The 23,782-nt window shown below is 39.2% G+C and overlaps 4 protein-coding genes across 7 annotated transcripts; 3 read left to right on the plus strand and 1 right to left on the minus strand.

Annotated features, from left to right (window-relative positions):
- Positions 1 to 783: 783 nt before the first annotated feature.
- Positions 784 to 11,760, minus strand: trim46a (tripartite motif containing 46a). 3 transcript variants are annotated; one of them, XM_008431732.2, is made up of 12 exons: positions 11,498 to 11,759; positions 10,196 to 10,454; positions 9,692 to 9,842; positions 8,080 to 8,278; positions 7,838 to 7,984; positions 7,655 to 7,750; positions 6,580 to 6,833; positions 6,354 to 6,475; positions 5,926 to 6,246; positions 4,891 to 5,120; positions 4,730 to 4,797; positions 784 to 3,445 (listed from the first exon to the last, which is right to left on the minus strand). In XM_008431732.2, the coding sequence occupies exons 1-12, from the start codon at positions 11,555 to 11,557 to the stop codon at positions 3,001 to 3,003; spliced, it is 2,352 nt and encodes a 783-aa protein (XP_008429954.1). In that variant the 5' UTR covers positions 11,558 to 11,759; the 3' UTR covers positions 784 to 3,000. The 3 variants fall into 3 exon arrangements, with proteins under 3 accessions (XP_008429954.1, XP_008429956.1, XP_008429955.1); XM_008431734.2 differs by lacking the exons at positions 784 to 3,445; positions 4,730 to 4,797 and adding an exon at positions 5,476 to 5,560 and having other exon boundaries at positions 5,031 to 5,120; positions 11,498 to 11,760; XM_008431733.2 differs by lacking the exons at positions 784 to 3,445; positions 4,730 to 4,797 and having other exon boundaries at positions 5,109 to 5,560; positions 11,498 to 11,760.
- A 1,055-nt stretch (positions 11,761 to 12,815) lies between these two features.
- On the plus strand, positions 12,816 to 15,281 carry LOC103478171 (transmembrane protein 107). The gene is made up of 5 exons (XM_008431735.2): positions 12,816 to 13,277; positions 13,965 to 14,032; positions 14,099 to 14,199; positions 14,774 to 14,870; positions 14,996 to 15,281. Exons 1-5 carry the CDS (start codon positions 13,191 to 13,193, stop codon positions 15,063 to 15,065), a joined length of 423 nt encoding a protein of 140 aa, XP_008429957.1. The 5' UTR covers positions 12,816 to 13,190; the 3' UTR covers positions 15,066 to 15,281.
- On the plus strand, positions 14,110 to 18,683 carry krtcap2 (keratinocyte associated protein 2). Of its 2 annotated transcripts, none has more exons than XM_017309728.1 (5): positions 14,110 to 14,713; positions 17,485 to 17,639; positions 17,796 to 17,859; positions 18,071 to 18,137; positions 18,229 to 18,683. In XM_017309728.1, exons 1-5 carry the CDS (start codon positions 14,629 to 14,631, stop codon positions 18,347 to 18,349), a joined length of 492 nt encoding a protein of 163 aa, XP_017165217.1. In that variant the 5' UTR covers positions 14,110 to 14,628; the 3' UTR covers positions 18,350 to 18,683. The 2 variants fall into 2 exon arrangements, with proteins under 2 accessions (XP_017165217.1, XP_008429959.1); XM_008431737.2 differs by lacking the exon at positions 14,110 to 14,713 and adding an exon at positions 15,659 to 15,958.
- A 757-nt stretch (positions 18,684 to 19,440) lies between these two features.
- On the plus strand, positions 19,441 to 20,562 carry LOC103478173 (protein S100-A1-like). Its single transcript, XM_008431738.1, has 3 exons — positions 19,441 to 19,548; positions 20,063 to 20,217; positions 20,314 to 20,562. Exons 2-3 carry the CDS (start codon positions 20,080 to 20,082, stop codon positions 20,473 to 20,475), a joined length of 300 nt encoding a protein of 99 aa, XP_008429960.1. The 5' UTR covers positions 19,441 to 19,548; positions 20,063 to 20,079; the 3' UTR covers positions 20,476 to 20,562.
- Positions 20,563 to 23,782: the final 3,220 nt, after the last annotated feature.

Genomic DNA, 23,782 nt, shown 5'->3' on the forward strand with positions numbered 1-23,782 from the left:
TTTATATGAGCTGTGTGCTATTCAGCAGGATTCCCAGACTTCTGAAATGACAGGAGGAGGAAGCAGTGGAAACGTCGACGTTAACGAAGAAGCTTTCGGCTTTGGAAAGAGTTTACTTTGAACCTTGGAGGAGAACCTGACTTTTTACCCCCGTTTTAAATGGGGAAGCTGAGGAGTATTCAAAACACTTAATCCTAATCAGAGGAGGAGGAGGAGGAGGAGGAGGAGGAGGGTGGTAAGGTAGAGTTGAATGTCATTTGTGTAGCAGTGAAAAATTATATTTAACTCACAGAATATGTGGAAGGAGACTCAGATAAAACCAAGTATTTACATTCATTTGGACTGAAATGTCCCTTTTTTGAGTAAATTGGGAGAAGCTAAAACATTTTTATCTTCTTTATTCATATTCAGAATAAAGGATATTGGGAATGTACAGTGAAACCACTGTATGTTCAAACACTTTGATTTCTAAACTTTGTATAGGTTATTTCAAAACTTGTAATCAAACTGGAGCTTCAACCTGTGGATGAAGCTCAAAGGTTGTGATTTTCCCACACAAAATTAAAAATATACCCGGATAGTAAACTTCCATAAGACTGTAAACTTCCATAAGACTGGTTCATCCTAAGGTACAATTTCATCTGATCATACAGGTTTATGGAAGTACAAACAGTATGGGAATGTCAAGCCATCATACCATCCAGGGTATTAAGATATTTGTGGCGACAAAATGCATCAATCCTTTAAGAAAAGCAATACAAAGATGCTGACTGAAGCAAAGGGTTGTGTTGCAGTTTTCAGTCTTTTATTGTTTTTTTCTCATAACAACATGGAAGCAATTTTAAAATTCTGAATGCCACAATCTAAAGCCATTCGAGAGCTATGCTGGCATACAACAACAGGTAATCCATTCAAAACAGAAGAACACGTGTGGACAGATTTGTGAGGATCCGAGAGAAACACGGGAAACAGAAATATACATCAGAGAAAGAGACAAAATACAGCAAATTGGGAAAATAAAAAAAAATAGAAAATCTATGCCACTGGTCTCAAACTCCAGTTCTGGACGGACGGTGACCTGCAAATTTTAGATGTCTCTCTACTTCAGCAGACATGGCTAATATTAGCAGTGAGTAGCACATAAGAAAACGGACAAACCTAAAAGTTGCAGGACTCTGGTCTTTAAGGACAACAGCTTGAGAGCCCTGATGTAGACTGACAAGATGTTAAAGGACCACACTGACACTGAGCTACAGAGTTATTACAAGACCTACAAAATATTGTGATGAAACAACATTTAAAAAAAAAAATAGTTCAGGGAGACAAAAATATCAGAAAAGTAAATCTAAAAGAAGAAAAAAGTATGTGTAAAGAAAGACACCTAAAAGTAATTTAAAAAATGAAGAGAGCTGAAATTGCACCACAAAGCGACCAGATATAAAACCTTCAAAACCAGAACAACACACTATTCAAAGTGAGAGATGTGCAATACGTCCGTACAATAAACACATAATCCGCTCCGATCTGCACACACAATTTTATTGGAGTAGTATCTCTTTCAGCGGAAGGAGACGGGGTTCATGAAGGATATCAAAGTTAAAGCCAGAGCTCACATGCATCCATCTAACACCCATATTGATCATTAAAGTACAGTCTGAGCCAGTCAGTTTGAAAATATAATTAAAATATTGCAGGAAAAAAAACACATTATTAGACTATTTATGTAATCATATAAGTAATTCAATACAGAGAAAACAAATACATTTTAGTTGATGAAAGTTTTAAAAAAACGGAAGTCTTTAGCTGGTTAAGCCCCTCGTTATTACACTTTAAATATGTAGTCATTATTATGTATGTGCAAATGACTCATAGTTCCAAGCTGAACAATCAACAAGTTTGTGAAAAATCAAAAATCCAAAGTATTTTCATATGTTTAAAAGTCAAGCGGTATAAAGAGAGCGTCACTCATTCAGAGCATCCTTCACTTTTGATTTCTGTGGAAATCTGAAAACACAAAGGCAGCCGTGAGCATCATTATGCAGCTTCACAAGTTCTTTTGAAATGCAAAAACGGAGAGAGAAACGGGTGGTTTTTCGGATACTGACACGTGTGCTTCCGGCTGAGGCAACTCCTAATGTTCACACTTATCTAATCCTGGTGAATTCACATGAACATTTCTTAAGCTGCGTAAAAAAACGAAGGTAGAAAATTAGACATACAGCATATCAGGTGTCTTCACAAGGCGACAGTCAAATATCTGCATAAGGAGGCTAAGTTACACTTACATGCAACTTTTGCTGTCCCTTGAGTCTGGGACGAAAGAACGGAGAGCAAGCTGTGTTTTTCTGTGTGAGAGTTTTAAAGTGTGATAAATGGGTTTGACTCACCCTGTTAACAAATTTCTGCATAGTCTAACACCACTTCAACCACGATGTCCGTTAGATATATTTTTCCGTTTATGAAACAAGAAGCAAACGAGATAAATTGTGGGGGGATAGGGGGGTGAGGGTGGGGAGCTTAAGTGTAAAGGTAAGAGAACATCAGATATTTATTGTCTACCTCAAAAATTGCACTGAAATACCATTTTCCATATATTTGCAAGGATGGAAGTTACAAGGTAAGTTAACGTATATCATGAAGGGCATGAATGTCATCAAGTTTGCTGCTTTAATGATTTAGTTAGATTATTCTTTTTGCAGGCTAGAATGAGAAGACAATGCTGAAGCTCTATTATACCATGTATAGGAAATTATTATTCATTCTAAAACCAGCCCTGCTAAAAAAAACAAACAAAAAAAAACGCAGTGTTGAACAGTTCTTTGAAAATTTCACCTGCGATTCAAGGTGTCAATTTTAGAGCAGGGGCTTCTGACATTCATGCTCATGGTGACTGTATGTTAACTCACAGGACATATTTGACCAGATAGAATAAATAGTTTTTTTTAGCTCTACAGGTTGGACAAACTGGGCTTTAACAACTTGCAACCAAACACTGTTGATCTATTTGAATTTTTTGACTCGTGCTTCAATGGTTACCCTGCGTGGCGGCGGCTCGTCGATGCTCCGGTTGGCCACGAGGTCTTGCAGCTGCAGCGCTCCTCCGCCTATGAAACAAAAAGCTGGACAAACTGGAGCAGAGCAATCCACGTGCCCCTCCCACAGCACGCGCAGGGAGTGGGCATCGTAGAAGGCGACTTGGCCTTTGTCACAGTCCAGACAGACTCCGAGTCGTGGAGGTAGGGGAGCGGTGTGGGAGTGAGGCTTGTTGCTATAGTTGCTGCTTTGAGAGTGCAATGCTGCCTGGCTGTGGCTCTCGCTCTGGCTGTGAGAGGGAACGTGTCCTTTGGGGAGCAGGATCTTACCCATGCCCACGGTGAGGAAGCAGAAGGGAGGGGAGTCCTGGCCGTCTTCTGCATCGCTGTCATGGCCACTGTCTGGATCACAGCTGGTAGGGGGGATGAGCGTCATCAGGATGAGCGGGGGAGAAGTAAGAAGAGTTGGGAGATTGATCAAACTTAGCTACAATATCACTTTTATTTTGTCCTTTAAAAAAGGACAAAATAGTGTAGTTATTCTCTTTTTATAATGTGCAAACATACACATCCTCCACATAAAACAGAAAACATGGTAACATCACACGTACTATAACTGAGACCTTAGTTTGGTTCTGAGAACTGCTAAAAGCAGATGAGGAAGCAGAGTGTTTGGCTGTCTCCTCCTCTGCAGTACCTATACATACATTTTGATGTCAAAGTTTGATGCTTTTCCACACTCAGTTACTCACTTTTTGATGGAAGGATGGGTGGACAAAGGAACTTCTATGCATGTCTATGTGCTGCCATCTAGTGGCCAAAAGAACTTAAATATATAAATGCTTTATTTTTAGTCTGGAAAAGATCTGTCTGGTTTGGCATCCACAGGGCAGCAAATGTGACTGAGATTTTATTTGACAGGCCAACAGAAAGCAGAGCATATTTGTGAAGCAGAAGAAAATCAATTGTTTTTTTCAATATTTGTGAATGAAGTTTAATTTACTCTTAACCAATTACAATCAGAGTTGATCAACTTACAAAAAAAGAATTCAATTGTGTCTACATACATTTCATAGAACACTCTATGAGGAGATGTTCTATGAAGACCTCAGAGAGTTGTAAGAAAACAATAGTGAGCAGACACATCATCATGAAGACTAAGGAACATGGCAGACAGGATCTTGGTCAGGATGGAGCTAAAGGACAATGATGACATTATTGTAAAATATTAAGTCAGATGTTGTTATCAGTTACTCAGTACTTAAGTAGCAATTTTACCAAATACATTTTTACTCTTCCTTAAGAAATTTCTTGCACAGCTACTTTTTAGTTTTACTTGCATAAAAATATATATTGAAGTCGTATTTTTCTTATTTGAGTACAACTTCAGGGTAACATCTGGATCTGACTGACCTTAACCATTTTAGCAAAGGAGAATGAGCAAAGATGGAAGTTGCGTAGCCCAAAAAGTGGCTCCAAATCTGTTTTTTTTTTTCACTCACTTAGGCTAAACACAAATACACACCATATTTTGTTTGCAAATTTCAATATACAAGAAGAGTATTAAAACTGTAGGATTTCCTTCAACTTTAAAATTATGCATTTAATTTGACAGATTTTAATCTGACTATCATGCATGAGTCAGTGACTGCATTTTACAGACAGCGATGTGGATATGGTAAAAATGAAACATTTACCGTGGGCTCGCCATGTCCTGAGGGAGATGGAACCACTCTTGTAGTTTAGTCTCCTGTCCAACGCCTACCTGAAAATCAGAGAAGAAAGATAGTCTGACAAAATAAGATCAATTCACACATTCAACCTGACATGAAATCACACTCGAGACAATCTTTTTCACCTTCACCAAGTAGGACCCAGGCTCCACAGAGCATGCCCAGTAGTGTCTGCCGTGAGTGACGGCCAGGTCGGCCACAAGGAGGTCAGAGGTTAAGTGACAAGAGGTGAGAGCACGGTCTGCAGCTTGGAGAAGGGAGAGGCCAGGCACGCTCCGGGCATAGGTCTGGCCTTTACCTAGCGCCAAACGGTCAGCATGCAAACCCCAACGAGAGTCCAAGGAGAAACTCAAAACTGGACGGACAGGGGAAAAAAAAGGTGAACCAGGAATAAAGGGAAGGTAAAAAGGAAGAGAAAAGTAAGCTAAACAAGTAAGAAATTACAGGACTTTAGACAAACTATGAGAAGTATTAATTACAAAAAACTGGAAGAAAAAATACAAAAGATCAGGAGGAAAGCACATATTTGATTTGGAAAATGAGAAAATCTTTGCTAGAAAACAACAGAAATAAAGCCAACGCTGACTCTGTGTATCATGTTTCACAATATAAAATGAAGGAGTTAAATGTTTCATGAAGTGGTGAATATATTAAGAGAAAAAAAAATCTCTTAAGCACTAACAGATATTTGAGAGTGCATCAAGACAGACCTGCAGCATGAGAGACAGAAGCAGAGATGTTATGACGGGGATGACGCTGGAATGCAGAGCAAAAAAGGAAGCCTTTGTGCAGAAACTAAAAAAAGTAGGAATGGAAGAAATCAAGGGATGGAGAGAAAAGAAAATATCAAGGGTTAGTCAGATAAGTGACGCATGGCAACGGTCTAAAACCTTTTTTTGGAAATCAAAATAGATCAGCCTCTAATCCACACGGTCGTTGGACAAAGTTTAATATAATGTCAACGTTTTTCTAAACTAAGATTTCAGTTTTTATTCATTTTTAAGTAAAAAATAAATTAATTAATGAATGACAGATGCAACTGCAGTTATCAGGATTTCAGTTTGGAACTTGCAAAAATCAGAAACGAAGAAAACCAACGAGCGTCTCAGCAGAAGTTCTTATTGGGGAAACCAACACCAGATCCCGTGCACACATCTGACCTGGCGCAGGCGGCGTGTGAAGGTAAACCTCTTCGCTGTAGTCTCCAAAGCCAGCCTTGTTGCAGCCCCTCACTCTGAGAACGTACACGCTGTCCATCTGCACCCGGTCCACCACGGCGCTGGTCCCCTTCACTTCGTTCAGACGCAGCCACGGCGTCGAAGAGTTCGGGGAGCTGATGCCGCCCCACGTGGCGCCTGCCCGTCGCTGGTACTCGACAGAAAAGTGCCACGCCGGGGCCGAGTCCTGAGGCAGGCGCCAGCACAAAAACAGCTGGTCGTAAGCTAACGTCTTCTGAGTGTCGATGACTGGAGCCAGAGGGGCTGCAGAGAAGAGAAAGGAGACCGAGATCGTGTTGCTCTTTTTCACCTTTTTAATTAGAATTTTAGGTGCCGATGATTTGTTTGTAACAAGATAGATGAGAGCCCACCTTGGATGAATTGCAAGCCGTCGATGAGCTTGACCTCTTTGGATGCGTCAAGGTGAAAGTGTCTAAAGGAGGTGTCGGCAGCAAGAGAGAAACACTGCAGGTTTTCTATGGCTTTAATTAGCCTTAGGGGACAAAACAGAAAAGAAACAAAAAGAGAGAGAGAGCCACATTAACAAACAAATAACTTCCACTGAGCTCATGCTGCGGCCAAATAAATGCCCGCTACCTGCTGTGTGTTACTCTTGCGGCTTGCACAAAGCAGGGAGCGTCTGTCTCTTTGAGCAGCTCGTGGGTGAATGCCATCAGACCTGCCTGCTCCATCAGCCCCTGCTTCTCAAAGACCTGAACGGACAGAGCCTCCTCCCTTCTGCTCCGGGATCCCTCCAAGGCAATGGCTAGGGTCCCCTGACGCTCGGCGACGGTTGTTCCGAGCTCCCGGATGCAGTGAGTCAGCTGGTGCAGAGCCACGGTGCTGTTAGCCTGCAGAGAAGCGCGGGAAAAGCACCGTGAGTGGACAGGATTAACCGAGATCAGAGAAACCTTTGCCCGTCATAGACTGCTTTGTACGTAAGCACTTCATCTAAAGGAAAACCGAACGGCATCGTGCTCACTATTTCTAAACACACAGCAACTTCCATGCTTACTGACGTTATTAATAATTTGTATAACTTCCATTTGCATTTTAGCGCCTTCCTCTTCTGCTATAACATCGTTCAGCATGGGAGCAGACAGAGAGAGCTCTCGTCGACGAGTCTCTCTGTACTATATTACGTTCTCTTTAGTAATATAGTAAAGTCCGATTTTCTATATGAATTTTGTCCTGAGGAGCCATGGAGGACTGATTTTATTTCTGATTAATGATTTGATCATATATTTTAGATCGTTATCACATAAAAAAGATCTAATGAGGGCCCGTTGTTCAGTTATTTTCTGGCAGAGTGCAACGGATCTCTTTTGTGCATAAAAGTACATGATCCCATGCACTCTAGCAACGTTTTTTTTTTTTCACATCACTTATGGTCCTGCTTACTTTTGCAAGGTGACAACAATAAACCTCGATCCTTATTAAGTCGTGTTTGTCACAGTTCCAGTTGTCTAAAACGTCTTGAGTTGCACTACCAATAAATGGGGATAGAAGAAAGATCTATGCTGAAAGGGCAGGAAATGAAGATAACCTAAAGCAAATTTATGGTAGAGACAATTTTGGGAGGTATAAACAATGGCTTAATGTTGAACAGTTGTTGGTTTTAACAAAGCAAGAACATTTCTGAAGGAATTCAGCTGGTGAGCTAAAGTGAGACCTCCATCTGTTTGATGGCAGCCTCCAGCTGAGCGATCTGACTCCGAATCGTCTCCTGATTGGCCAGGATGAAGTTGACTTCCTTGCTAATCTTGTCCTGTAAAACCAAAATAAAACTTGTGACAGTGGCAACAAGATGTTAACACACACACACACAAAACTTAAACAAGGTTAATACACTCACCTTGAGGGCCTGATAAGCTTGTGCTATGGGTAAAACTTTGTGTCCGTGATGGACCCGACGGAGTTTGCACAGCTGGCACAGCAACCGCTGGCAGTTACGGCAGTACCACTGCAGCCTCTCCTGCTCATGCTCTGTGCATGTTAAAACCTAGAATCCAAAAATGGGTTTAAAAGCAGATCAGACACGAGAAATGCAGCCACTGCAAACTGGACCGAAAAAAAAAACAAAAACAAGAGACGGACCTTTGGTCTGAAGTTGTTGGTGGGTAGAATGTGTTCGTGCTGAGCTCTAGGAGTCCCCCAGGGGTGGTAGAGTTTGAAACATTCGTTGCAGAAGTTTGACTTGCAATCAGCACAGCCTTTAGTAGCCTCCAGAGACTGGGGAGGCTTGCAGAAGCCACACATAATCGCTACGCTGCCCAGACTTATTGTGTGTCTGTACCTAAACACAAACAATGAGGTCATGACAAAAATTCAGGGAAAAAAGAAAATCAGCACAACTGGAGAAAGACTGAGCTCATGAGAGAGTGTCCTGCTTTCGTTTTAGTTTGGAAAACCACCATTTTAACTAGCTGACCTGGATCCATCGACGGCACTCGCCACATTAATGCAGTAAGACATGCAGGATCACGGCTTGCGGCTTGATGAGGGGTGAGCAGCTGCAGTCTCCAACCAAATCAGCTGACCTCCATGACTTTCTCATTCAAACTAACTAAAAGCTGATGACCGTGATTAAATAAAACGGGTGTTTGAAAAAAAAAAAAAACACTTCACAGTTATGCCTAAAAGTTCACATGCAATAGCAGAACTGACAGTTTTATGGTCTGTTGTCCCACACAGCACTGCAGTTTTTAAGCTTTCACTGCAAAGTGCTCTTTGGCTTAGCCTTTGATCAGGACTAAAGGAGCAATTCATTATTTAAGCTCCTTCCAGCAAATGATTTCCCGTCTCATTTATACAGCAGTATTGCCTTAGTTGGTTCCTCGTTGCCCTATCTTGTTGCTTATGAATGTTGTTTAAGGTTAAAGCAACAACCTTTAGTGCTTTTCAAAAATACACACATATTTTTTTCACATAACAACCACAAACGTCTGCATACTTTTTCCCATAGAAATTCTGGAGAATATTAGTGATCATAAACATCATTATAAAGACCAAGGAACAGAGCACAAAGGTCAAAGACAAAGTCTTAAAACAAAGTTAGATTAGAAAACAACATCCCAGGCTTCATGGTTCACTGTTCTTTGCCTGAAAATAGGCCCACTGCATCTACCAGGACAAGCAAAACATGGAGGTGACACTGCAAAAAAAAACAACAACATTGCAAATATGCATCACCAGCTGTGACACACGGTAGTGGCAGCGTCATTCTCAACAGGTAAGCATGTCAGAGGGATAGAAAAAAATGTAATCAGGGGGAAGATTCACCTTCCAAAAGGTAAACCATCAACATATGACTAGAGTTACAATGGATTGTTTTATGCAGTAATATTTGTGTGTTAGAATTGCCCAGTCAGTCAAAATCTAAATCCAATTGAGAACAAGTTCCAAAGCTTAAAGCCTGATGTTCACAGAGGTTCTCCATCCAATCTGACTTTGCCAAGTTATTTTTGTAGGAAGAAAATACACACAGTTTCAGTCTCCAACTCTACTGTACTCACAGAAAATGATGCTCCCACTGATATCTACTTAAAAACTGCAAATTATTTGCCTTTCACATTTATCCATTGTCTTGCTGTCACCAAATCGAACCCCAAAGATGCATTGAAATGTGAAGCTCCAACATGATGGAGGTAAAAGAGGGATGAATTCTTTTTGCAAGGTTCTGTTTTTGCAGCTGTTGTGCATTGCAAACCTCTCGACGATGCGCTCCAGGGTGAGATTACGGAAGCAGTCGGTGAGTCCTCTGTCCCCGAGCTCCACGTCCTGCTGACAGGAAGGACAGGGGAACAGCATGGGGGGAGGGGCCGCCTCCCTCCGCCTTCTCCCTGGGTATGTCCCACATACTGGGAGAGGGAAAACAGGTGTACAGGCGATGAAAGAGAAAGACAGACGTCCAGAGAGGAAACGTGAAAGGGAGACGGTTTATGAGGCTGACGAGTAACAAGCTTGTGGAATTATAGGAATAGATCATTTTCACAGTGGAAATCCTTTACTGCAATATCCGTGTTCTTTTCTCTAAAATGAATAAAACATGAGTTGAATAAATAAAGCCGTGCAATGTTCAGTGGAACAACAACCAAAACATCACAACGCATCATCATCTCTGCATTTTTTTTACGTAACGTTTCACTCTCTTTGACATGAGTCAAAATCCTCTACCACACAAACACGGACGTTAAGAAATGGACTCCTGTACCTGTCCTGAAGACCCGCTCCAGGTGGTCAGGGGTCCTGGGTACGGGTCGGCGTGCTTGCCGCGGAGAGCGAGCGCTCGGCGTGGAGGCTGGTGAGACGGGCTCCGCAGGGAGATCCGGGGGAGGATAACCTCTCTGCACCAGCATCTCCGCCGCACACAGCAGACACACGCTGTGCTGGCACGGGAGCAGAATGGGCTGCTTCACCATCTCATCGCACACTGGGCAATGCAGCTCCTGCTCCATGCTCTTCATGTTGGACTGGAAAGGCAAGGGGAGGAAAGAGAATAGCATGGGAAAGGTTCACTGGGAAAAGGTTCTGGTTTAACAACGGCTGAGTTAAGAAGCCACAAACAAACTGTGGAACGACATGAGGATGCAAGCACTTACAATAGGAAAGGAGACTGTAGGATGTCTAGAACCTCAGAAGCCCCACAATTCCAGACCTTTCTAGGTATATAAGCATGTATTCCTTAACTATGAACTTATGGCAGATATTTCAAGAGAGGGAGGGACAGACAGACAGATGGAAGGACATGAACAAAAAACATGTATAAAAAAACGGAACTAAGAAAAAAGGCAGGGCATACAGAAAGAAAAAATGGAGAGAAAGAACAAAAAGGAAGCAGAGTAAGATGTGAGAAAGGAAGAATGGAATAAAGGAAAATGAGGAATTTTACTTCGCGTTTTCCTCGGGCTGGCTCTGGAGCAAAGTAAAACATTTTGAGAGTTCATGGGAATGACACCATGTAAATGAATCTTCCGGCCGCAAATTGGCTTAAAATCTCTGTCAATTGTTTGGTAATCGAATGTAGAGATAGCTTACAAACAGTGAGTATATGGTTAATTTAGGTTACTCTGGCACTGTTGTGCCCCTTTTTTCTGCTACTGCAGCTACAAAGCGCAGCTTCCCGTTTCTATGACAACGTGCATCATCCCTTCCTTCTCGTTGTGTGCGGCCCAGAGCCTTTTATGCTACTTGCCAACATATTCAGCAAATTATAACCATCAAACACCCACCGTGTCGGCAGCTGGGTTTGGACCTTTCTAAACGTTCTGCCAGTGTTGCCATGTTTCCGACAAAATACCAGCGATTTTACGTTTGGTTTGATACAAAAGCAATAAAATATGTCAAAAAGAGAAATGCCCCACATTCCGTCAGTGCAGTAGGCTTTCGGTCCTTTCAGTTGTTCGAGAGGCAAACTAAAAGTATAGGTCGAAAGGGTATTAAAGCCCTGTGTAATAATATGTAATTAAACTGCACAGGTAGCTACTATTGCTAATGAAATTAGCGTCACACTCACACTGATGCGAACTAGCGCGTCCATGATTGAGGTAAAGGTTTCTAACTCCGCTTCTGCCATGCTGCTTCGAAATAAAAGCGTCTCTGCGGTAAAAAAAAAAAAAAAGAAAAAAATCGACCCGTTTTCCAGGAGAAAACACCGACAGGTTGTCCTGGCTAGTCCGCCGGTAATGCTCGGTCCAGGCCTTTAACGGAGCGTCACCGCTACAATGTTGTGCTGCACACGCCGAGTCCCTCCGTGTGTCTGTGAGGAGGGACTGGCCTGACTAATGGGGGGGTAAAAGAAAAAAAGATGGGGGGCTGGAAGCATGAAAGGGCTCTGGCTTCAACTATCATATAGCAGAGGTGGATGCACTAATTCAGCAAAATAAGTAAGTCGAGGTAATACAGAGAAATCTGAATAATAAAATTAGAAATGTATTCTTTATTTAAAAATATACACAAATATACTAATTGTTTTGTTTTTTTCAATAATCAATGTCGTTAAATGTACCCGTAAAAGTTCAAATTGCAGTTTCAAATAATCTGTGTCAAACTGCAATATAATCATACAATTCAATAAAGAACATTAAAATGTTCCTTTTTTTATATGGAATATTTTTTTTTCTCCAACGTAACAATGGAAAATAAACAGTAAATGTAAATAAACAGGATTTATTGTTCATAATGAGAAGAAGAAAAACAGCCATAAAGACTTGCTGGTAAATTAATTTGTCCCCATGTTATGGATGAGCTGCAGATCATTTCAAACAGCTGAAATATTTTGTTCCTTCTAGGTAACTCAGGCAATTAAAGAGAGCAAATTGTGTGTGATATGATTGAGCGACCTAAATATCAAAATGATTGGTTAATCCCTCTCCAATGGTATCCACAAGCATTTTTTTCGTCATTTGAAAAGAGAGGAACTGTGTTATCTTAAATCTCAGAATAATTTAAAAATATTTTAAGGTATAATTGCTTGAACTTAGCTATCAAAAATTAGCAATTAAAATATACATTTTATCCAGTTATGTGTCATATTGAACTGGATTTGCCAGAAGCCTGTGTACAAAGAACCTCACACAATGCCAAGTTTATTCATTCATTTATTTATATTAGAATTGTGTTGTTGTTGTTTTTAACAGCAGCTGTTGATTAAACTGAAAGTCGCAGCTTTGATATAATTATGTGAGTCGTCTGACCCGAGAAATCGATCAGAAGCTGTGTGAAAATGGTCTTACACGCCCCCTTGGCTGCAGTGCGCGTTTCTGGCACAAGGGGGTCAGGGAACAGATTTTCACATGGGAACAGAATTTCGCAGAAGACCGGAACGTTTAAATATGTGTTTTAAGTCCGGTCAGTAATACCGAGCGTACACATGAAGTGGTTGTTGTAGCAACGGTTGTTAGCAACTGCGTAGCAAACACGCGAAAAAATTAAGTTAGCTTCATTTGTAAACGAAGGATATTCTAATCAGAACTTCATGTTTCCGCGATGTAAACCAAATATAGATATTGTTTGTGGAACCACAAGAGTTTTAACTTATACGTTACTTACTTATTAAATGTTAGCTCCTAATTTTAGCAATGTGCTAATGTAGCTTTGCGGCATTCCACAGTGTTTAATAACTGGATCTTTGGCTTTCGGGCGCCAGTGTTTACTGCTTCGCTGTTGTTCAGCTTTACTCGGCACAACTTGAAGCCAACAGTGCTAGTATGTCGGCTGTCAGCAGCCTTGTTCCTGCTCGGTTTCTCACCCTCATAGCTCACCTTGTCATCGTTATCACCATCTTTTGGTCAAGGGTAAGAAACCTTTTGTTGTTGTTGTTGTTGTTTTTATTTACGATCTATTATGTATATCTTACCAGTAAAACGAAACAAAACTGCTAAATATGTTTTTAAAAATATAAATTACTACTATCTAGTATTACTTAATTACCCTTTGGCATTGACAAAGTATTTTTGTAATTAAAAATGTGTGCATACTGTTCTGTTATGTTGTTGGCTTGATTGGTTTATAAATATTGCATGTTCGATTTTATTACAGAACACATTTAAAGATTTTCAACGAATGAGTGTATGTGTATTTCTATTGACTAATATCCTTATTTTGAAGAAAAAATGAAATAAATAGTTTTAAAATCGTTATTAAAACAATAAGAAATCTCACGTTAGAGTGTATCGAATAAAAAAAGCAATGAAAATAGTGTAAATTGAAGAAAAAAAAAACACAACAAAAAACAAAACTGAATTAAGCTGTACAGAATAAAAACAATGGAGCTTGTCACAAAATGTCTTTTATGTTGGAATTTAAAACAGGATATGAGAGAAATGTTTGAAGTGCAGAGGCACATTAACTTAATCCCCCCATTATATTAACTACTTTTTAGAAATGTTTATTTAGCTTTTAGACAAGGCAAGTGTTTTACTAAAGCACAATTCAGCAATTTGTCAATTCAACATACTTTTATTTTAATGTTTTCCTTGCAGGAAAATAATGTGAAAGCGTGTTTACCTTTGGATTTTACCCAAGAGCAGTATGACAATCAGGACAAAAAGTAAGTTCAACAAACAAATTTTACACAATTAAATACACATCTTTTAATATATCCCTCTTTTTTTAGGTTGGTGGTGGGGCTGGGAGTCACCCTCGGTCTGTTTGCAATAGAGCTGACTGGTTTCTTTTCAGGAGTGTCCATGTTTAACTCCAGCCAAAGCCTTCTTTGTATCCTTTACTCTGATAGTTGGCTCTGCTTTTATCTTCATTTTAGTCATACAACTCATACTCATAAGTAAATATATTTCTGGATTAAAGTGTCTTCTGTTAGTTGCTCTCTATTTTTTCAACAACCCTCAACCTGCCACAGCTTGTGATCATTAGTGACCATTTGTTTCTTGTGGACACCTTTTGTACATTTTCTGTCCAGTAAAATGTCATCAAGCCAATGACAGGCATCATTGGCTCGATGCCTGTCAAAATGTGGGGTTAATCTAGAACCATCAGGGATACAATAAAGTAAAGCATCTCCTTAGAAATAAAGCACAACAAATACAGCATTAAACATTTTTCAAAGTAATTTTATTAACGGGTTAAGATCCATGACTATCATCTTGCTTATGTTTGACATTTTGTCTACAATAGCAACAGGAGTCCATGCCAGTGCCTCGGTGGCTCTACTTTTCTTTCTATTTGAACAGTGGGATTGTAACATCTACTGGTGGATCCTTGCCATTTGCAGGTTAGTGTGTCAGCTGTATGATTGAAGGAGAGTTTTTCCCTGACAAACGTTTCCCCCAAGCACTGGCTGCCCATTGCTGTGCGTCTGTGTCCTTGTCCTTCTTTGTGTTTGAGAAGTGGGAATGCTGGACTTATTGGGTGATCTTTGCCTGCTGCAGGTGGGTGTGGCTTTGAGTTGTAGGTGAACTAATGGTTCAGTTTTGAGTCTAATTTTGAATGAATGCAAGCCCTGTGGTTCTGCAGTGCTCTTGCCTTACATTGATGTCCCTGTCTTTGTTTGCAGTGTCGTACCGGCCTTCGTGGAGATCCTTCTGTTTATAGCAGTTGTTGGACTGAAGAAGAAACCCTTATAAACAAAAAATTGCTTGTTACATTAGCGTGGTAATAGACAAGCTTCAGTGTAAGAATAGTTGCAGTTGGCGGATGATATATATTTGATGTAAAGAATAATGGTCTGACTAAAAGGAATTCGACTCATGTTAAAAATCACTGCTGTTAGCAAACTGTAGTAGATTATAGTACAGGATCTGTTTTTGTACATATTTTGAATAAAATTGGAAACAACTGCTTTCAGTATGGGGTGCCCAAGTGCAGTCTTTGAGATTGACTATCTTGCAGCTTTTAGTTGCATCTCGTCCCCAGCGCTACTAAATCAAATGGCTGAATTCCCGCATCAGCTCTGCAGAGGCCTAGTGATGGCCCATTAATTTGATGAAGGTGTGTTGGAGAAGGAAGGCATCCGTGGCCTAAGACTTTGATAAGTTAGGCTGCAGTCTGATGCATTGAAATTATGTTTCTTGGAGGGAATGCATAATGTCATAATTTCAACTTTTTTTTTTTAATAATCTCTAACTGGATAATTTCATATCTAAATATTTTTGTTCTCAAATCCATAGAATGATGATACACTTTTTTTTTTATTTAGGACTTTAAATTATTTTGTGTAGAAATGAGGCTAACAAAAAATACTATTATTTATAATGCATCAAACGTAATGAAAAATCAAGGGTACGTTTTGCAGCGTTGATATACTAAAACCCTTTAACATGGACCCATTGACTAATGTAAGCTTTGTTTAGTGATAGTTAAGCAGTTTAACCAAAAAGTCCTCCGCCCACAGGTCCGTCTTGTTTTGTATTCCGGTTTATTTCAGTTCCTAGTGCCGGTTAAATTATCTGGCTTTGCGAAAGTAAATCTTCCCACTCCTCTTTCATCTCAAGGATTTATAATTAACCTGTAGCCATGGGTATGTATTTTAATTTGATATTAATCTACAAAATAGTTTTGTAGATGTGCAGTCTTTCAAAGGTTTGTAAATAGTGGGTGCTGCAACAGTAAAGCTAGCTAATGCTAATATTTTATGCTAACTAAAATGGCTCAGAACAACCCGCAGTGTTTATTTTAATTAATCAACGTTTCTGCATAAGAAATAAAGTGTGTGTTTGCGCTACTTTGTGTATACAGAGTTGTGGTAAAAGGACACAGCTTTGTTCAAATGCTAGTTTGAACAAAGCTGTATCCTTGCTTGAAGCTAGCTGCTACGTCGGAGACGTTTGTGTGCGAACACTGACGTGGCGTAAGAACGAGCAGTAAAATTAAACTTACGATGTAATGAAACTATACATTTGATTTTTATTAGGACGACTGTTTTTTAAAATGTACTTGACAAAAGCGTCTAGTCACTGCAGATATTCCCGTCATACTTTACTAATGAACTTTTGTATTTACAGTTAAAAAATAGCTAAAACGAGACATGGAGCTCTGAAAAATTGAGTCTTAAATATATGTTGGTATCAATATATGTACATATTATAATGCAAAGTAGATACAAATACAAGATTTTGTTGGCTAACCCTGAATTTTCTGTCTTTTTACATTGAATGCCACTCTTTTTGTGAATGATGATTTTACCTTTACAAAATAAAGCAGCAACTGTATGAACATCTGTCTTTTTTCATTGACCGTTGTCAGTTAATGTCCCCTGACTGTTTCTTGTTTTAATAGTAATTGTGCATTCATTGTATTTTGTCTTTTGCTCATTTCATTTTCTAGTTTGTGGAAGTTGTTTTAATAATGTCTATCTCATTTAAATCTATGCTACATTGCTGTTTGTTTTATATTTTATGTTTTTTGTCAATAACTGAGGAAGGATGAAAACCTTTAGTTTTAAATGACTTTTTCTTAAAGTAATAAATGCATTAAAATAAATGATCATATACTGTGTTTTAACTGAGACTCATCTATGCCCTCTATTTCATGAGAACAGCTCTATTTGTAGCTGAATGAAGCATTAATAAATTACAATTGTTTCTTTTCATTGCATAATTTAATTACACGCTACTCCATTGTTGTTTATCTACATAATTCCGACAGTGTTCTCACTCTGTAATCATGTTCCCCAGTAATGACTCCTTGGGGAAATAATTACATATTTTTTGTTGATCATAGCAAAAGGTGTATGTATATTTCTACAACTGACGTAGCCAAATATTTAGTCTTTTTTTTTTTTTAAACGAAAAAAATCTATGTAACTTTTTTGTGGCCATTTCTCTGTAGCTTCCACCAAAGATCACTGAGAAATTAAATGTAGAACGCGCACAATGAAAGGTGTTGCAGTCAACAGATGCTCTTCATCCTCTGAGATACGACACACAATAATATCAAAACCCAAGTTCCACATTTTGGCTCATCCCCTTTATTCTTAACACATTCTATGCATAAGGTTTGAATTTGAGTTCTATTATTTCCTAATCTGTTGTGTGTCTTTTATAGCGGTGAACACAGGCACTTCTCTGGTGCTCTCCAGTCTGCTCTCAGTGCTGGTTTTTGCCGGGATGCAGATGTTCAGTAAACAGCTGGGATCCACAGAGTGGCTCACCATCCTGGGAGGGTTCCTGGGCTCTGTCCTTTTCATCTGCTCCCTCACTGTATCCTTAGGATGAAAGCACGTTTTAAATGCACCTTTTTGTGAATTTCAGATTTTTACAGTGGTTCTGTAACTTACTTCCTGATTTTTTTATTTTTTTTGCCACATATGAATGCACAAATTCCTTGGGGCTGTTGCAACTTAACTTCATTTCCAGGCATTCAACAATCTAGAAAACCTGATGTTTGGGAAAGGATTCCAAGCCAAGATTTTCCCAGAGAGTAAGTGATGACAGAATTAAAGCTGAACTCATAATCAGGACTGGGTTTATGTTTTTTCTTCCTAATGTGATTTATGGCTTTGCTATGTTTAAACTTCATTTGAATAAGAGTTATGTTCAAAATGTCTTTCTCTGTATACACAACCAACTATAACAAATTATGTATTTTGATATTTACATCAAAATTAACTTCTCTTTTGTTCTGCTTTCAGTTCTTCTGTGCCTGTTTCTCTCACTGTTTGCCTCTGGTTTAGTGCATCGGGTCTGCGTCACCACCTGGTGAGTGGCTTTCTGCTCAATTGTTTTACTTCTTTATATCACGTTATTACCAGTTACCACCTAATCTTGTGCCCTTTTTTCCTATTTATAGCTTGATATTCTCCCTGTTTGCCTTGTATTACATCAACAAGATATCTGCCGCCCTTTACCAAGCAGCCGTTCCTGTTGTAACACCGGCCAAGTCTGCCAGCAAGAGCAAAAGGAAGAACTAATGAATCTCAAGAAAGAAGCCAATTAATATAAGTAGATTAGGTGCTGATGTATACTTTTGCAGATTTAAATTGGGAAAATAATTCCAAGAAATAATTCTCTGTCGGTTCTTTTGGAATGGCCCAGTTTTTCTCACACATATTGAAAGTGCCCCAAGGTCAAACGAAAGGCCAGAGAGTAAAACTTAAAGCAGCTCTCTACATTCCATTCATCTGCTTTTTCCAGGTGCTGGCGGCTATGAAGAGATTAACACAGCCCGTCAGGTTTTCTGTTCACTTCTCAGCACCTCCAGCTGCTGTTTTGTCATATTTTGTAATTAAACATTGTGGAAAATGACAAAAGTGTTGTTTTTCTGTCACAGGGTGTGTGGTGTATGGGTAGGGCTGGGTGGGACGTACAGAGGGTGTGTAGCAGGAGTCGGGTCTTAATCTGCAGACTTTACTGCATGCATGGCCACTCTGCACATGTTTCCTGCCCTTCCCGCTGTCAGAGATCTTCTGCCTTTGAATACTTTCTGGTTAAAACATTTTTTCAGTTTGGAATGTGTTGGTCGAGTCGGCAGGGTTGATACGGGAATGTGAGGTTTCTTCATAACAAAATGAAAAACGCCAGTTTTTTAGTTTGAAATATTTATTCAGTTAATTTTTTAGTTTGAAATATAATAGAACTGAGGACTTGATTTTATTGTATTGAATCAGAATGAAGGTGTTAAACATAAAAGCTTGCCACACTTCTCAAATTTTAACTTGTAAGTAAATTGTAAAATCAGCTGTGTGTTGGTCTCACGTAAAAAACAAATAAAGGACACAGGATCGTGGTCCAATCTTTCAAGAAGTTCAAAGGGGACATAATAGTTCAATGCAGGTAACAGAGTACAAGTTGTTTCCCTTCAGGCATGATGAACACATTACTGTGGCCTGCTCTATTCTTGAAAATGTTCCTGAGAGAAAATATTTTCTATATAACATATTACATTAAAATGTCAGCGTTACTTTAAAGATTTCATTCCTGCTGTTGCATTTGGGTGGAAAAACCACGCACAGGGAGGGTGCTTCCTGCAATTTTTCCATTCTCTGGCTCCGGTATCCCCTCCCTCGCCCTCATCATGTTAGGCGTTTCCTGGATGACTGTACCTCCCTGTATAAACTATCTCAAACCTCAAGCACTCTGCACTACAACGTTTCTGCTCCATCCCGATCTGGTAAGGCTTTTACGATTATTTAAACATAAGAACGTCGGTACCTTTACCTTCCAGTAGTTTCAGACTTTTATGTAGAGCCTTACAGTAGTAATAGTCTCAGTTTATAGTGCTTTTGTTGTTTGTCTAGTTTTCACCTTTAATTTTCTATTAAATAAACTTGAATAAACAAAACGAAGAAGGGGAACGAATGGAAGAAAGTTTGACTTTATGTGCCAGAAATGATGCCGGCCCAGAAGAATTTGGTTTGAGTGCCAGTTGAACCAACACCCACATTCTCACTGAAGCATGTTGGTTTTAGGGAAAGCTTTAGGAGCTGATTGCAGCCTCGCTTTTATATCCAAATTAAATATAGATGCTCACTCTGTTTTAAAAACATGCTAAATACAGTTTAAAGGTCCTAGAATGGGTTTGATTAAAGTGTTTTCAAGCTTTAAATGAACTCTTTGACAGAAAACTGCAGATAAGTTCAGAAAGCTGAAATTTGACTCCACTCCTTTTTTTCCCCTCCTTTCAGATCTCTGTGCTGCAGCCATGACTGAGTTGGAGAAATCCATGGAGTCCCTGATCACGGTGTTTCACCGTTACGCCAAGGAAGGTGGCAATAAAACGACCCTGAGCAAGAAGGAGCTGAAAAAGCTGATTGAGAATGAGTTGCCCAACTTCTTAACAGTAAGGCTCTTTTGTCTCTCACGAGGGCGAAGACCTGTCAACATGATGAATCAGTGGATGCATGTAACTTCTTGCTTTTCTGCTCGACTGTTTCAGACCCAGAAAAACCCCGACACGGTGTCGTGCATCATCAAGGATCTGGACCAGAACAAGGACGATGAGCTGGACTTTGAGGAATTTGTCCCCTTCGTCGCTGGACTGACAATCGCCTGTGAGAAGCATTACGCTTTGCACCACGAAAAGAAGGGCAAGAAGTGAAGGGCTGACGAAAGACCAAGGAATTGTTTAAGATTAAGAGTATTTTTCTGAGTTGTATGACACATTAAAAAGTAACCTTTGAAAATATTCACTGTTTGCTTGATTACTCTATTTACTTTGGGTTTTTTTTTGCCTGCATCTTTCTGTAGCTTTATGCAATGACACATGCTATCATTTTAGGATGGAGAAGTTCTCCCAGTACTGAAAAATACTTTTGAAAGAACTTGGAGGTTTGACAAGTTCACATCTGATGCTCATCTCACACATAAATCCTTCTTCAATCTTTAGCTGAGGCAGCTAAATTTACTTATTGAGGGCCAATAAAAACCTTACTTCTAGTAGGCCAATAAAAACCTTACTTGTTCGAGTTTTAACAACGAACATGTAAACCATGGAGCTTTTTCTGTGTGTTGTCAACACAGGAAGATGGACGATGGGTATGTAAATCCAGAACGTGTTATCAGAACACTGAGAAAGAATTTTTTTTTCTTTAACATAGAAAATACTGAGTCAGTGTCTGCTCTGTTTTCTCAAACCTCTGGTTGATTGCAGCAGATTGCGGTTCGCCATGAGGCAGGTTCTGGTGGAGAGTTTATTTTTTTCCTGACCGATTAAAGGGGATTTGTTGTTGCAAAACACGTGACTCAATGGAGTCGGCCAGCCACTGTTGCTACATGCCTGTCCAGTGGGAGGAATTTGTGCAAAGTCAGTGACGTGATGCAACCTACTGGGTTTCCTTAGTCAGAAAACCTTTTTACTGACTTCAATAATAAACGGAATTTAACTCCATTATTTAATAACAAGACCACAATTTTTTTATAAATCTGTGCTGTATAAATAAACTGAATTGGATTAACCCAGATGGCTAAACAGAATAAACTTTCATTCGTTTTAAACTGAAAGAACATTGTTCAGCACACGTCAGCAGTGGTTCTCAGAGAAACTCCTCTGTAGATATTACGTTTCCAAGTATTACAATGCTGATAGACATGTCAAATCATTCTACAAACAACTGCAAACATTTTCATTCATGTGTTGCTTGTTAAAAATAAAAGACAAAAATGTGACCATATATTTCAAGCAAGTCGTTGCAGTTGGTTAACTTTAGAGAAAGTTCCCCTTAAGTCAGAACTCAGAAAAGAGGCTGGTTTCTCACCTACTCTAAGGCTATAGATCCCTGCATTCATTCATAGATTTGATGGTCACATTAAAACAAAATGGCTTAACTAGCATTGGCATTTCTAAAAGTGTTTTACCGTACATCTTCTTTTAGTAAATCCGCTAGTGTTAGGATAAAATGCAAAACATTATTAGTTTGGTTTGCATTATTTTTCAATCATTTTTATTAATCATATTGCCATTTTTATTTTTGTTGTTGAAAAGGGAAGCCAATGCTTCGGTTGCTATTGAATTAACAGTTCATCCTCACTGACCAAGTTGCACCATGGTGAAGGTTATCCATTTGTATTCACCTTGTAAATGACTTGTATAATTTCAAAACGTAGCCCAAATACGTTTTGGGAACTTTTACCCCAGTTTCAGAACCATGAAAGCAAAAAGCTGTTCAGGTTTTCTGTGTAGATGATTCTCTGCTCAGCACAGACTGAGAGAGACGACTCAGGAAGCTTTAAACCGAAACCTGGATTACAGTTTCTACATTTTCCAGCTATTAGGGAATGGAAACCCTGATGAAAATCTTGCGGTTTAAATATTTTTATTTTGGCCAGAAGATGGTGCCACAAGAGAAGGAAACAGACGCCTGTATCTGATGAAACGGGTTTATTTTTCTGTTGTGTTTGTTGCTGTGCCCTGGGCAGGACTCCCTTGAAAAATAGGTTTTTAATCTCAATGTGTGTTTTCTATCTTGGTAGAATAAAGGTTAAATAAAAAAAATGAAGTAATCAGTCTTTCAGGACAATGGCTTTTGAGTTGTTTGATTGTGCAAGTAAAAATACCTGTTAGTTAAAGAAATTGTTAGATTTGCTTAAATAATTAACTGTTAGTGTGTAATATTATACTTTCAAATACTCAGTCTACACCTCAGCTTTATAACAACTTTCATTATTTCAACAGAACAATTAATTATGTGCTTATTAATGTCGTGTGAGCAAAGGAAATTGTAAAAAAAGGGCATTAAATTGAAAAGAAAAGGCAAATAAACCCAACACAATCCAAATCAGTCAAACTCATGCCAATGAAAATGGAAGACCCCCAAAAACAAGAACAGAAAGAAATATAAAGAGGTGTTGAACTGTGTGCTAATGTTTTCACTTTAATTGTTAACATAAATAAAGACTATATTAACACATAAGAAAAGCATCTTTCTTTGGCACGTTTGTGCATGTCTCAAATACTTTGCATGTTCGCAGAAAATGTTTGGTCAAAGGTTTAAACAGCCTAGCATTTAAACCCAGGCTGTTTATGGGTGTGTCCAAACATGCAAAAGAAAACGTAGACAACTGCGCTGTAAAAATAAAGACATTCTTTTCTGTCAATAGAACCATACAGTGGTGGGGGTGGGATTTTCAAAATAAAGGTATAAAGTGCAGCTTAGAGGAAATGCTTAATTTTGAGTACAGCTCAAGAAATTAAATACACCAAAAAGTTAAATGTTTCTTGTCACTCATTTCAGAAAGTGAAACTCTTATTTTGATAAGCTCATTACAAATAGAGTGACATATTTCAAACCTTTATTTTTCGTAATCTTCATGACTTTAGGCCTTTGGAATGCCAATCACAAACCCCAAAATTCTGTTTCAAGAATTATGTAAATGTTACATGGGATCATTTTTCAAAAATGATATTTTCAACTGATATGTCAGTCTTCTGAAAAGAAGGTTCATTCCTATGGAGTCAGTTATTGGCTGGTTTCATTATGCAGTGCGACAGAGAGGATAAGGCTGTGGTTTTGCAAAGGTGTGATGGAAGCCCAGGCTGCTTTGACAGCTGTCTTCAGGTCATCTGCAGTGTTGGGTCTGATGTCTCTCAGATTCCTCTTGACAGTACTCTGTAGGTTCTCTACGGTGTTCAGGTCAGGGAAGTTTGCTGGCCAACCAAAGACAGGAAGATCATTAAAGTCAGCCTTTGCATACGGGCAGGTGCCAAGTCCTGCAAGAACATGATATCAGCAACTCCATGAAGTTTATCAGCAGAAGGAGGCATGAAGTACTCCTTGTACTTTCCTGGCTCTGCTTCTGGTTCAAGATAAGATTCATCTGGGCATGACGACTCTTGATGAACTGGCTGCAGCTTCAGTCCACTTTTTTAGAAGCCCTCCTAATTTCTTGAATGGATTTTGCATGACAAT

This window comes from Poecilia reticulata, linkage group LG16, assembly GCF_000633615.1.
Source record: "Poecilia reticulata strain Guanapo linkage group LG16, Guppy_female_1.0+MT, whole genome shotgun sequence".
NCBI lineage: Eukaryota > Metazoa > Chordata > Actinopteri > Cyprinodontiformes > Poeciliidae > Poecilia > Poecilia reticulata.